This window comes from Grammomys surdaster, unplaced genomic scaffold, assembly GCF_004785775.1.
Source record: "Grammomys surdaster isolate TR1022 unplaced genomic scaffold, NIH_TR_1.0 126298, whole genome shotgun sequence".
NCBI lineage: Eukaryota > Metazoa > Chordata > Mammalia > Rodentia > Muridae > Grammomys > Grammomys surdaster.
Window position 1 is genome coordinate 4439182 of NW_021621098.1, and position 13939 is coordinate 4453120.

A 13939-nucleotide genomic window follows, 5' to 3' on the forward strand; every position below is an offset into this window, starting at 1 on the left:
AGAATACTATATGTTTTAAAAGATTGATTTTTATTTTGAATAATGTGTACGTGTGAGTCTGTGTGTGGGTCTGTGTGGATGTGAGTGTAGGAGCCTGCAGAGGGTCTCAGATCCCTTAGAACTGGAATCATGGGCAGTGGTTAGCAGCCCATTGTGTGTGCTAGGAACTAAACTCTGGTCCTCTGTGAGAGGACTTCTGGTTCTCATGCTCTTGACCAGTGAGCTATCTCCAGCCCCAAGAGTGTGGTCCCAACCTTAACCATTTGAGTGTAGTCATGCGGTACGTGGGATCTCTGTCTCTTGTCTCTGCAATGGATGGCAGAGGCAGGGTGGAGGTTACAGTTTCAGGATGCTTGAGATTAGCTCCCCTACCCCACCCTCCCATCCCCTCTGATTACTTCTATTTTGTTTGTTTGTTTACCTTGACTTGACAGACTAGAAATGAGCCAGCTGCCAGCAGGCGAGTGTGCAGCTGACGGCTGCCTGCCCAGTCTGGCTTGCTGCACGCTTTCATTATAGCTTCCTAGCCACTGTGTTAACAGCGTACAATTTATTTTCCCCAAATCTGTTTTCATCTTAGGGGATTTCAAGTTAGAATGCATATCTAGAGCCCAGAAATCACAAAGTAATGATCCTGCCTTTTAGTTTTTGACCACCAGGAAGATTTTTTGCTTCTTGTTAAGGAAAACATAGTGAGCATGGGTTGAAGAGATGTGCAGAAAGACTATTTTTTGATATAGTTTGCTTTAAACAGATGCTCTCTGGTTTTCTGCTCAGGCTTCTAAATATATCACCAAACATAGATGACTCGTTGTTGTAGGTGTGCACTTCATTTCATTTATGTATTTATTTCTTTGTATTTGTGTGTATATGTGTTCATACACATCTATAATCTTGAGTATAAACACAGGTAGGTGTGTGTGTGTGTGCCAGGGCTCAAGTACGTGTGTAGAGGTCAGAGGACAACCTCAGGTATCAGTCTTCATCTTTAACCTTGTTTGAAGCAGCATATCTTGGTTATATTGTTCAGCTTGCTAGCTTCTGAGATTTATCCACGTCTGTACTGACCTCTGTCTCCCCACAGGAGTGTGCTACTGTTACAGTTGTTTGCAACAGGTGTCTGGCTTTTCAGTGAGTTCTGGGGATTTGAACTCAGATCCTCTTGCTTTCACCACAATGCTTTTACATATTAATCTATCTCCCCGACCCTCATGCAAACCTTAAATATAAGATTAGGTTGTTAATTATCACTTAGCACAAGACGGTTGTTAATCTGGGGTGTTTGGTCATCTTTTGTAGTGATTTGTGGAAAATATGAGTACAAAATGTGTTTATATGAATTGTTAGTTAAGACATGGGATTTTAGTGCTGAGTTTTAGAGAATATCCTTGCTTTCCTTTTTTACATTAAAATTTTTTATTATATTATTTAGTGTGGTGTTTTATGTGTGTGCATGTGCGTGTGTCCGAGTTTGTGCCCAGGGAATCCTTTGTGCCATAGCATGCATCGATCACGCTGGTCCCAGGGATCCAATTGAGATCATCAGATTGGTGACAAGGGCCTTTACCTGCTGAGGCGTCTGACCCCTCCTTAGATACTCTGCAATGGAGCAAATCCTTACATCTTTACTCTCCTGCTTTACTGTAGTATCTAGAGCAACATTTTGGGAGGAATATTGAGTTTTTATAGCTTTAGCTAATTAAGTTCTCCACAGTTGTGGTCATGACAATGAAATTTATATTATTTTGAATTCATAGTGTCCTGAACTTGTTGGTACTATGTTGGTTAAGATTGAGAAGTTCATACTATCGTTTCACTTGGTGAGAATCTAGCTATGCCCAAGTGAACCAGGTATTAGGAAATGGCCTAGTTTGAAGTCTGTGCCTGTGTACACATTTAGTGTTTGGGGTTAATTCATGTCTCACCGGTCTCTGTGGCTAAGTGATCTTCCTGCCTTTGTATTTATGGCATCACTAGAATCTTGTGTTCTTGCCACTCTCATAAAAACCGAGTCTGTTTTTTAAGGTAGGGCTTCATGCATGTAATTAACCAGGGAAAGCCTCGTTTATATCTTCTGTAAGGAGGACCAGGGCCTGGGCTCTTTCTTGCTGCCAGAAGTTTTTATAGTAATACTTTGTATCTCGGCTCTGGCTCTTACCATTAAATGTGCTTTTTATAGAGTAGCAAGTTATAAATGTAGTGCAGCTACGGCATATTAATCTTACTGCAGAGATTTAATGAGGCAGTTGTTTTGCGATGGACACTGTGGGGAGAAGAGCGCGACAGAGTTTTACTTCATCATTGAGCTGCACAACTATTCCTTGCCTGGTAATAATTATAACCACATGATCTCTTCATTTTTCTTTCTTTTGCTGGTGCTTTTCCATGCAAAAGTGGTTTGGAAGGAGGTCCATTTCTGGGCAGCAGAATGGCTCGGAAATTGGGCTGTTTTCTTAGTAGTTTGACATTTTAGCTTTGATCAGGCATTGCATCCTTGTTGCAAAGAGAGAAATATGTAAGATTGTTTCAAGCATTCAGATAGTCCCTGCCAGTCCACGGAGATGGCTTTTAGGTATTCATTACTTTTACTTGACTTTTATATAGGTTATAAAAAAATAAATGTGGTGAAACCTCATTTTTACATGAACAGAATAGAATTTCTGCTGGTTGGCCTTAAACTGATCCCGCACTTGAAATTAATTGAAGTCCATGCCTTTATTGCCTCCAACACTTTTAAGCCAGGGCAATTTTTCATTTTCCCCAAAGTTGTAATTTTATTAAACCAAGTTGAAGCAATAACAGTCCTTGAGAAGAGAAGGAAGGAAAGAACTACCTGCCAGAGACCATAATGAGAGGAAAATCATTCCTCTTTCAAATCCTCATTTGTAGGTAATGTTAACAAAACTGGAGACAGAATGCCACCATTTATTGTAATAATAACAGTTGTGTCTCTATTCCAAAGCCAACCTTTAGTTCAGCTCAGAACACTATAAATCCAGGGTCCCACAGCTCCCCTCGAAAGGATGAGCTGGAACGTTGGGTTAGCAAGTGAGATCTTTTGTGATGGAGGCCACATGTTGGGGTAGCATCATGTTGGGTAGCGGGAGAGAGAGGTGCCTGAGGTACAATGTGCTTTGCAGTGGCTCTTTAGGGGGAATGATGGGGGCTATTTTAAAATCCTGCCCTGTGAGAGGGTTTATAGGCAACAATGTGGTTGGAAGAACAAATGTCCCTCAGGCAGCAGGGCTGGGGGCAGGGCGACACTTACAGGCATGGGTCTTGTGTTTATAACCCCTTAGGCTGAAGTCAGGGGTTTGAATGACTAGCAGAGTAATACAATTATTTTTTATGATTGGATCTCAAAGGACTTTATAAAAACTCCATCACTGAGGCCATGTGCAATTACTGAAGTGTAGCCACCTGTGGGAAAGAAAATGGTTGACAAGGCAAGCTTTCTAGATACTTCCCACACCCACTGGCATCAGGAACAGAGACCCCCTCACACAAATAAACACATCTATTGAGTGGCCAAGAAAGAATTCCTTGAACAAGTGGAGGCTGGGGGGAGAATGTCTCATCACAAAGAAAGAGACTGAGAATCTAGTACTCCCTACACGGAGTCCTCATAGGCTATAATCGAACCCACCTCCCAGAGGGTCCCACTTAAGTGTTGACCTAAAAACAAATCCACCAGTTGGCTGGAGCAGGCATCCTAAAGTTGCAGCAGAAGTGAATAAGCTTGACTGACTTCAGTCCCCAAAGGGTTCTATCTGTAAACCCAGAAGTGCAGGCAAAACATTTTTATTAGTCTTAAAATGACCCTCACTCTAATAACCAGCCACAGCAGTGGAAGCACAGGCCGGAACTCCTTCTTAGCTTTGAAGAGCAGAAACACTGTGCATTCCAGTTTGGTTAATATCTTTGATATCAGATTTTTGTAAAATACTCACAATACTGAATAATAAGGAAGGTGACTTCTTATCCTTTCTGTCTGCATAATACTTAAAGTATTCAGATTCCTTACTTAAAAACAAACAGGTCTGTGAGCCTGATGCCTAGCATCTAAATAACCACATTAAAATTCAGACTCAACACCCACATTTCCCTGAATGCTGTCAGTTTTTTTCAGAATCTGAAACTTGAGCTGAACAAGGAAGAATATTCAGCATGTGCATCCTGGCCCCAGCAAGCATTTACTGTTGTGGGGTCACTTTGCTGAAATGGGACAGTTATTTCCTTTTCTGAATTGCCCTCTGGGTTGGCAGCCTTTTCCTTCTTGGCTTTGGTCTGTGAAAGCTCTCTGGACCATTACCAATGTGTTGAGTCTGTAACTCCAGACGGAACATTTGAAGGCAGGAAACGCCAGTGTGGTGGGTCATAACATGTCAGTCTTGGAGAATGTAGGCATGTGGATGTTTTTTAGATTTGGAGGCAACTGGTCTCTTCCCATTCACAGGCAAAGTACCAAGAAGAGGAGGCCCTTTCCCATCTTCTTTAAAAGATTCTTCTCCCCCTCTTTCCCATTATTAAATAATACCAAACACTCACCTGGAGATGGTGGCAGGCTGCATAGAGAATGAGGCAAGAGAGAAAGATCCTGTTATTTTTTCCCCCAGAAACCCCAGTCAGTATATTGAGATGGGCAGTATGGTAGGTGTTGAGATAGTCATTTTTCAGTATCAGATCAACCCTGATTACAATTACTTAAATACTACATTCCTTAAAACAAACAAACAAAAACAAACAAACAAACAAACAAACACAGAAGGACCTGCTGTTGGAGATGGGGCACTTGCTTTTTTCATGACCCAGTGAGATTACCTATACATTGAAATCAAAGTTGACTTTGGTTTATCCAAATCACTTGAAGGATAGTGATGCTGTTACATTAGTTTCAGATTCAGAGGAAGGCTTTGAACAACTGCCAGACAGAAAAGGACATACACTGGGTTCACTGGGAGCATGTGACCTGCAAGTTAGCAGGTAACCCACAGTAGCAGCATATATGAACTTTCTAAGAAAGATTTGGCAAATGATGGTCTGTAGATTCTTGGCTGTAGTATTTCAATCATTCCTTGAAATATCACATATCTCATATTTAAATAATCCAGTATAGTACAGTCATTAAAAGTAACATTATAGCCATTGAAAATATGGGTTTAGGTAATACATTTGTTAGGTACCTTAATACAGCCCATTTGTAATTTACATTGATTAGACAAGATCGTAAGATAGAAACTCTGAACTGGGGATATGACTCAGTTGGTAGGCTGCTCGCCTAGCATGGATGAAGCCATGGATCTCATCCCCAGCACCACACAAAATAGGCCTGGTGGTTCTTGCCTCTTAGCCTAGCACTGTGGAGATGGAGGTAGACAGAGAAGAAGTTCAAGATTATCCTCAGCCACATACTAAATTTAAGGATAGCCTTGGCTGCATAAGACTTTATCTAAAAGCAAACAATTGAAAATACAGTTTATATCTGATTGTAGAGGACTTTTCTACAGTTAGAAATTAATATCCCCCAAATTAAGTCCTTGATTATCCTAATTTCTTCTAATGTAGTTCTTGTTCCTCCTCTCCTCCCTCTATGCCTGATATCCCTTTCCTTCTCTTATTCCTGTCCCTCTTTCCATTTCTACAGAAAACAAAAGCATTAGGATTTGGGGTGGTCCTTCTCTTCTTTGCCATCCATCCATTCATTTGTGCGTGTTTGTGTGCATGTGTGTGTGTGTGTGTGTGCGTGCCTGTGTGTATGTGAGATGGTTGACTTCTCTATAGTGAACCAAGTGACAGCACATATAATCTATACATGGAACTTTTCAGTACATATAGTATCTGTGCCTTACTCCTTGTCGTCCTGCCGTTTGGTGATCATTCTTAGCATACAGACAGGACTATTTATGGTTTGTACAACATACAGCTTTGCCATACTGGTAACATTGCTGTAGGATGTTGACTCAATCGTAATTGTAATTTTTGTTCATTTTTATGCTTTTTTTTCTGTATAATTTGCAAATCCAAAAACAGAACAACATGTTTTCTCTTGCATTTGTGCTTAAAAGGGTGCTTGGCTGGGTGGTAGAACTTGCTTTGCTATCACTACATCACAGATAATGGAACAACTGTGCATTTTGACCAGTTTCTAAGCAAAGGTCAATTTCTTGCCTATGGTAATTAGCTTGGCTGATTCTAGGCTTTTGTATGGTCTGGTAATTTCCCATGAAAGAATATATTTAGCAGAAAGGGGTTCATTCTTAGAAGTAGTTTCTTTTTCCTTTTCATTGAAGACTGTTTATTTTAAAAGTGATTTATCTTTCTCTTTTAATGAAAAACTTCTAAGAGGCGGTTTAAAAACACAAAGTGAAGTTTAAGCATGGTTTGTTTGAAGGGGGTGGTGTGTGACCAGCCCTATGTAGTGGGGAGAAAGCCTCAGCTAATAAGACCAAGGGGCACTTGATCCTGTGTATCACATTCGGAGACCAGGCCCTCTGTTCCAGCTTCCAGGGAAACACTGTTTCTGGGTTTGGTAACAAGAAGATGAAATGCTGCTTTATAAGACTCCATCCTTAAAGCCTATACTTACGGTCACAATTTTCTTTCAGACCCCAACTGTAAACTTGAAGACAAAATTGAAGATGGGGAGGCAGTAGACTGCAAGAAGAGGCCAGAAGACGGGGAGGAGTTGGAGGAGGATGCTGTGCACAGCTGTGACAGCTGCCTCCAGGTGTTTGAGTCACTGAGCGACATCACAGAGCACAAGATCCATCAGTGCCAGCTGACAGGTAAACAGTGCCAATCCTGTCCCCACTCCCTACTCTGTTCTACTGATGATTTTTTTCTTCCAGTTTGTTCCTTTGTGTGGTTTCTGCCTCTAATTATTTTGCTCTGTACAGTTGAAACCCTAGGAAAGCCGAGCAGGGGTGTGGAGACATGATGAGGCGGTCTATGAATATGGTGTGTTGCGTCCTTAGCCAGCCGGGGATTCAGACTGTCTTCCGGGTGCTTGGCTGGACACTCCTGACTAGACGTACTTCTCTAAAAATTCTGGAGTAGTTGTCTGGGGCAGCCTCAGTGTTGACGTTCTTTAGAGTATGAATTAGGTATGTGTGTGTATATATGAATGCATATACATCCATATATGCACATATTTATATATAAATCCACACATGTAATTTTGCTTACTTTATTTTCTAAAATGTTAGGAATACAATGGGACATTAGACGACTAAAATAAAACAAGAACTCTTTTAAATATTTTCTAAGTTTGTTAACATCTATTAACTAATTTTACCTCAAATATTATCTCTTCAGAATAACCTTCTCTGATCCTGCTCTAAGTCAGGCGCCCTTTTGTATTCTTTTAAATGACCACACATTAGACTCTAACGTCGCTTTTGTTGTTATTGTGCTGGGGTATTGTTTTAGTTACTTTCCTGTTACTGTAATAAAACACTATGACCAAAGGCAACTGTATTTCATTGCACAGCTTATAGTCTATCAACCAGGGAAGTCACAGCAGGAAATCAAGGCAGGAACCTGGAGGAAGGAACTGATGCAGAGGTCATGAAAGAGTGCTGCTTAACAGCTTGTTCTCCGTGGCTTGCTCAGTTCCTGTTGCACCCAGGACCACCTGCTCAGGAGCAGTACTGCCCACAGTGAGCTGGACCGTCTCATCAATCACTAATCAAGAAAATGCCTAACACACTTGCTTACTGGCCAGTTCCTATGGAGACATTTTCTCAATGAAGACTCCCCATTTTCCAGATGCTGGTAGTTTGTGTCAAACTGACATAAAAACCTAGTCAGCATAAGTATCAAGTGGAGGACTTTATATAGATGCTTCCACTGAGCTATGTCCCTAAGCCTTACTACTCGGTACCTGAACACTGCAGTTCTCACCAAGGCAGTTCATTTCCTGGCTCCATCATTAGACTTCGGGAGGGCTGGAGCTGTGTCTTCACCTTTGTAGTGGCTGAGTACTGCACAGTGTTGACATATTACTTAGCTACTCACTACAGCTGCCAAGATACTGTGCTATGCTGTTCACTGGAAGAGGAAAATGTAACACCCCACGGAAACACAGCATGTTTAGTGTAATGACTGAATAAAACTGAAACTTGTAGAATATATTTCTCCTCAGAATATAGTTATCTTTGATATCTGTTGATTTGGTATCTCTTAATTCTACAACCTATTTTGTTTACAGGTACAGACTCTATTCTTTCTTTTTCTTGTCCTTATTCCCTGTATACTATGTACAGCTGGTCACTAGCATTTATATTGTAAAGCTGGTAATAGAGACAACTTAGAGTGTATAGGACCATGTGTGTTGGGATGTGGCTGTTCTATGCCATTCTGTACAAAGGGACATCTGTGAATTGTGTTGGCCTGTCGGGAACTATGGCTGATCCCTCATGGTCACAAAGGGTGAGGAGATACTGGGCAGGGATGTACTGTGTGTTGGTTGGCTTGGCTACATGGACCACATAATGTCTTGCTCACTATTGTCTCCGTGTCGTCTTTCACTCACTGAGCCACCACAGCTCCTGGATTGCTGTGGGTGCATATTTCCTTTCCATCTGTCTGTTTTCCTAGCAGTCTTTCTTTCACTAAGGATGGTCAGGGAATGTATTTTGTAGACAGGTTGCTCTCCAACTGTTTTCCTAGAATATTTATATTTGTGTAAGATTTTAATGGGTGTTTCATTTTAACAAGGTTTCCTGAGCAGATTATTGTGGCAGTGTTGGATGGAATCCAGGAAAACAGAGTTCATTATTAAAGTGCACACTGACTCGTCTCTTCAAGAGGGGAGTGCTGTGGGCAACTTTATTAAGCACTGCAGTCTTTATTGCAGGAAAGGCCCCCTTTTCAGAATCATTAGTCCCCTACCCCTGGCCTGGACCTCACAGAGATCACCCTACCTCTACCTCCTGGATGCTGGGAACAATGTGTGTTGACCATTTTCCTATTTTTATAACTTTGTGAGATTTTAGGGTAACTTTTACTGTAGTACTGTAGTACTGAAGTACAGGACACTTCTGTGGTACTTGGAGGATACTGTATTAGTTAATTGGCTCATGAGGTGATTATATTCTGTATTATTTGTCTTCTCATTTCTTCTCTCTTTTTTCTTCATTGCTAACCATGATTTTCTTACTATTTGAGTAGTCTCAAATTGCACCCCTAGAATGCAACTTGTGTAGTTCCTGGGGACCCATCCATTTTTCTGATCAATGTGTAGTTACCAGGTTCATGAGAGGTGAACATTTGTTTAAAAATAAATTAATACTCATCTCATTGTTGCTGATATCTGATCTATAATCCATATTTGAGTTGGAACAATTTGTCCCAATAATGCCCTTTATAACCTTTTCTGTTTTGCCTCATCCTGAATACAGGATCACATGTAACTTGTAATTGTTAAGTCTCTTGTGCCTGCTCTAATCAGGAATTCTTTGTCCAACTTCCTTTGTATTTTTGAGCCCCTGACAGACTTTGTGGGATTTCCATCTCAGTGGGTTTGTCTGCTTCCTCATGGCCACATGCAGGCTCTGTGCCTGTGGTAAGGCCACCGACCTCATGTCACCCCCTCCTTACTGTTGCACTCTGGATGTAAATAGCATTAGTGCATTCCAGTGACGGTGACGTTAACTGAAGACTTCCTTTCATGGTATCTATCTTATTCAGTGTAACTTATTGTGTCCCCTTCATTTACAGTGCAAGGACACTTCATGGGAAGATACTGTCCTAGCTCAACTTCGCAGAACTTCAGTCACTGTTGGCCTCCAGTGACAGGCCAGAGTTCTTGTTACTTGGCTCATTAGTATTTCTTTTATTAATTTATTTATTTGTATCATCATTGATTTTACTCAGTGATTCATAGTTCAGTGTATGTATGTATGTATGTATGTACTATCTGTCTATCATCTGGCCATCTATCTATCCATCATCTATTTGTCTGTCTGCATGTCCATCCATTTATTAATTATCTATCTGTCTGTCCATCCATCCATCCATCCATCCATCCATCCATCCATCCATCCATCATCTATCTATCTATCTACATGTTAGGAATCAAACACAAGGCCATATGCTGGATAGGCTCTGACTACTGAGCTACATCTCCAGCTCTCTGTCAATTTTTTGATGTACTTACTGTCCTAGATTTAGCCAATGAGAATAAATTCCAACTATGTCTTTACGTGTCTGTTTAATATGTCTCTGTCATTGGTGGGGGGGAGGGACTTGCTTTATTTCTGGAACAAACAAAACCTCTGGGTCATGTTCTTTTCTTGTCTAGTCATGTCCTGCAATCAATGTCATTTTTGTGATCATTACCATTTTTAGTTTTGGTTGGGTAGTGTGATATCAGGGTTAATTTTAGGAAGTAGGGTATTTAGAAGTCAAGACTTGACTGCTATGTGCTCAGTGCTACGTCTTACTGTCTATAGAGCTTTCCTCTAACTGAACCAGTACATGTACAAATATGATTTGTAACATACACATAATATGTCCATAGCCTAACCAGAAAGAAGTGAGCACACTCATATTTTCCTTGGATTCTAACAAAAACCCTGTGTTTGTATGGCATTTCCAATTCAACCTAAGGTCTAAGATACACCCTTTTCTTTTTTCTGTGTCTGATGGTCACTGTCTTCTGGGATGATACAAACTTGTCTGCTGCCATCCTCAGTGTACTGAGTCATTTGCTTGAGCCTAGAATACACATTAAGTAATCCCACATTAGCTGACTCATAACTGTGATAAGCATGTCAACCAATTACAGCTTAATATCTTCTGCAGTTGGTAAGTCTATATTTTAATGCAATATTTGCAAAGAATAAAGTTAAAATGTTGTGAGAATGCAGTGTGACTTTTTGGCAGAATGCACTGTTTCCTTTTCACATGCAGGTTTTCTCTTATGTTACAGTCTTCTCTATCCCATCCTCCTCATCACTCTCCACCAGAAGTACCCAGGTCAGGAGTTCTTTAACCACAGATGCATTCAGTCTGCGTAAATGGGACCGTGCACTGTGATCACTATGAACTCTTCTCTGCGTCTCTGTCTTTGGTGTCTGGTGCTGTTTGACAGTGTACTGTTTTTGTTTTTCACCGCTGAGGGTGAGCTGCACTGTGTGTCCCCTTGTCTTTTTGCTGGACACTTTATTACTTTCTCTTTTCTTCTTTGTTGTTTTGAATTAGGTTGCAGTGGACATGTGCCTTTCTTTGGGTTAATCTGCTTGAGTTGCCTGCAGGAGTGGAGGAGCTTGGTATTGAGGAGGTTGAGGAGGGACGATGTCTGTTTGTACAGACACTTCCAAGCTGGTTCCCCAGATGTTTGTTTCTTCATACTCCTGACAGCAGTGGGTGACTTCCGGTGACCATCCGTCCAGGCCAGGGTTCACACTCTCATCTTCTGAAATCTGTCTTTCTTTTGGGTATGAATTGAACTTCCTTGTGGATGTGTTACAGTTGCCAGTTTATATACACTAAGGTGACTGTCTAATGGCTCTTTTCCTTAGAACACAGATTTTTGTGAAAATCCAGGATCTTGCTATGGCTGGCCCATAACTTACTATATAGAGCAGGCTAGCCTCAAATTCTCTGCCTCCTGAGTGCTGAGACTAAAGGCATGTTCCACTCTATCTGAGAGTCCTATTGCATACAGACAATTAGTAAGACACTGTTTTTAGGTGGAAAGCTAGTGCATTAGATGAAGCTGTTCACTCATATAGAATAGCACTGTGTGAGCACAGAGCCATGGATGTGCACTGCGCAGTGAACAGAGCCAGTGAGCCAGCTCCTTGCACAAAACTATGGGCATGCACTGACCAGTGTGAACAGAGCTAGTGAGAAAGCTCCTCTAAGGTGAGAAGGGGCTGTCTGTCCTGCTTCAGGTTCCATCCATCCATCCATCCATCCATCCATCCATCCATCCATCCCTTTGTTTATCTCTTCATTGATTTGGTATTTACGATCATATCAGGGTCTATGCTGCACTTTTGCTTAGTGTGTGGGTTCTTCCTTCTTCTACCTTCTCCACCCATTCAACTCCCTATTACCAGATAGGAGAGAAAAAGGATAGAAAGAAAAGGTGTCGATGTTATCATTAAACTACTTCCTGCTGACTCAGGGTGTCAGGTTCTTTTGGGCAAGTTTGATCTTTGCTGTCAGGATATCTAGTTTCTTCTTCTCGCCCCTTTGTGCATGGCTCCTTGACAAACTGCAAGGACCAGTGTCTGACTACCATTGGGTGAACCAGCTGCTTCGATCGGGGCTCTAGCCTTTACATGTCCTCGGAAAAGTCCTCTGAGTTCCAAACGTCACACGCTTGTAAAAACTATCTACAGCTGTCAAAATCACGCCCCTGCTAGAGCACAAGGCAAATCATACTCAGCTGCTGACAGTATGAGGCAGCCCGTATCCCCACAGCTGGGATTAAAACTAAAACACATCTCTGTGTCTCTGTGTTTTTGTAAAGAAACCAAAATCCTCACAACACCATGCATGCTTGGCAAGCCTTCCACCACTGAGCTATATCCCCAAATCCTAAAGTGACTTTAAAAGTTAAATACTGAAGTCAATACTACATTCTCCTTGCTGAGCATGAACCTATGGAGCGCCTGGCTGACACTTACTCTTATTTCAGCTTCATGAGTCAAAAGAGAAAGGAGTCACTCCTGTCTGATTTTGATGATATCTGCAGAACATAGTATGGTATAGGACAGCTGATATTTATGGGTTAAATATTGATTTTTTTCTTTAAAAGTAATAAAAATTTAGTCTCGATCTAAGGCTTTGAGAAAGCTGGGGTCTGGCCTGTGCTCACATAGCACAGCATTTTAAAGGTCAAAGAACAAAAGTGACTTACTGAATGAACCATGTCAGAAAAGGACAAATCTAATGGGTTTTGTTTCTGTGTCCAAAAAAAGGGAGTAAATAAAACCGAAGAAGAAAAAGAGTGCTGCTGCTGCTGGTGATGGTGGTGGTGATGATGAGTGTGTGTATGCCAGTGTTTCTCAATTTGTGGGTTGAGACCCCTTTGGGAGATCCAAAGACAGTTTCACAGGGGTTGCCTAAGACAATCAGAAAGCATAGATATTTTCATTGTGATTTTTAACAGTAGCAAAATTACAGTTATGAAGTAGCAATGAAAATAATTTTATGGTTGGCGGTCAGCACAACATGAGGAACTGTATTAAAGGATCACAGCACTAGGAAGGCTGAGAACCACTGGTGTACTCATTTGTATTGGTGGGTGGGCGTATGTTTAGGAACGTAAAGCTGGAGTGGAAGGCCAGAGAGGGAAGGGCAGAAATCACAATAGCTGCATTACATGGAGGTGTCTGATTTGAAGTTTGCCTTAGCTGGAGGATGCTGTCCAGTCTGCTCAAAAGATTAAAGACACTTGAACAATTTTAATTAAAGAGTGATGTTATGCCTTTTGGTGGAAGTTAGGGGACAGCGCCCCTGAGTTATCTTCCAGCCACTGTAGTGAACGATCTGGAAACCACCTGTTTTTAAAACCTGGACAGAAAAAGCTGATGTAGCAAAGCAGGTAGGTATTAGTGTCTCTTCTCTTTTCTCTCTCTGGTCCACACTTGCCTTCACTGTTGTGTCATTGGTTTGGTGTTTTAGCTTTGACTGTTTGCCCCTTTCTTACCTCTGGTTCTTGTCCCTTCTCAGACTCCTAATTTCCTTTCTATACCCACTTCTTTCCTCTTCTGTGTCTTTCATAGGCTCTTAAGGAACTTCCAGTTATTCTTTGCTCCATGTGGACTCATTCTGTTAATCTTGTTGCCTTTACTTAGCTGCTCGCATCTGCCCAGGTAGACTGCAACCTGGATGTATTTCCATGAATAATTTGTATGAATCTGAGTGGTGTGTTCCAGGACTTAAATATAGAGTAGAATTAGGCAAGAAAGTAGCCACATGT

The 13939-nt window shown here is 41.3% G+C and overlaps 1 protein-coding gene across 2 annotated transcripts in view; it reads left to right on the plus strand.

Moving 5' to 3' along the window:
* Znf521 (zinc finger protein 521) overlaps positions 1–13939 on the plus strand; it is a 278862-nt gene that overhangs the window by 24312 nt on the left and 240611 nt on the right. For both annotated transcript variants that reach the window (XM_028759505.1, XM_028759504.1), the window contains one exon: positions 6606–6785. Coding sequence is in view for 1 of the 2 variants with exons in the window: in XM_028759504.1 (XP_028615337.1) it covers positions 6606–6785 (180 nt within the window). In the remaining variant the exon portion in view is untranslated. The remainder of the gene's footprint in view (positions 1–6605; positions 6786–13939) is intronic.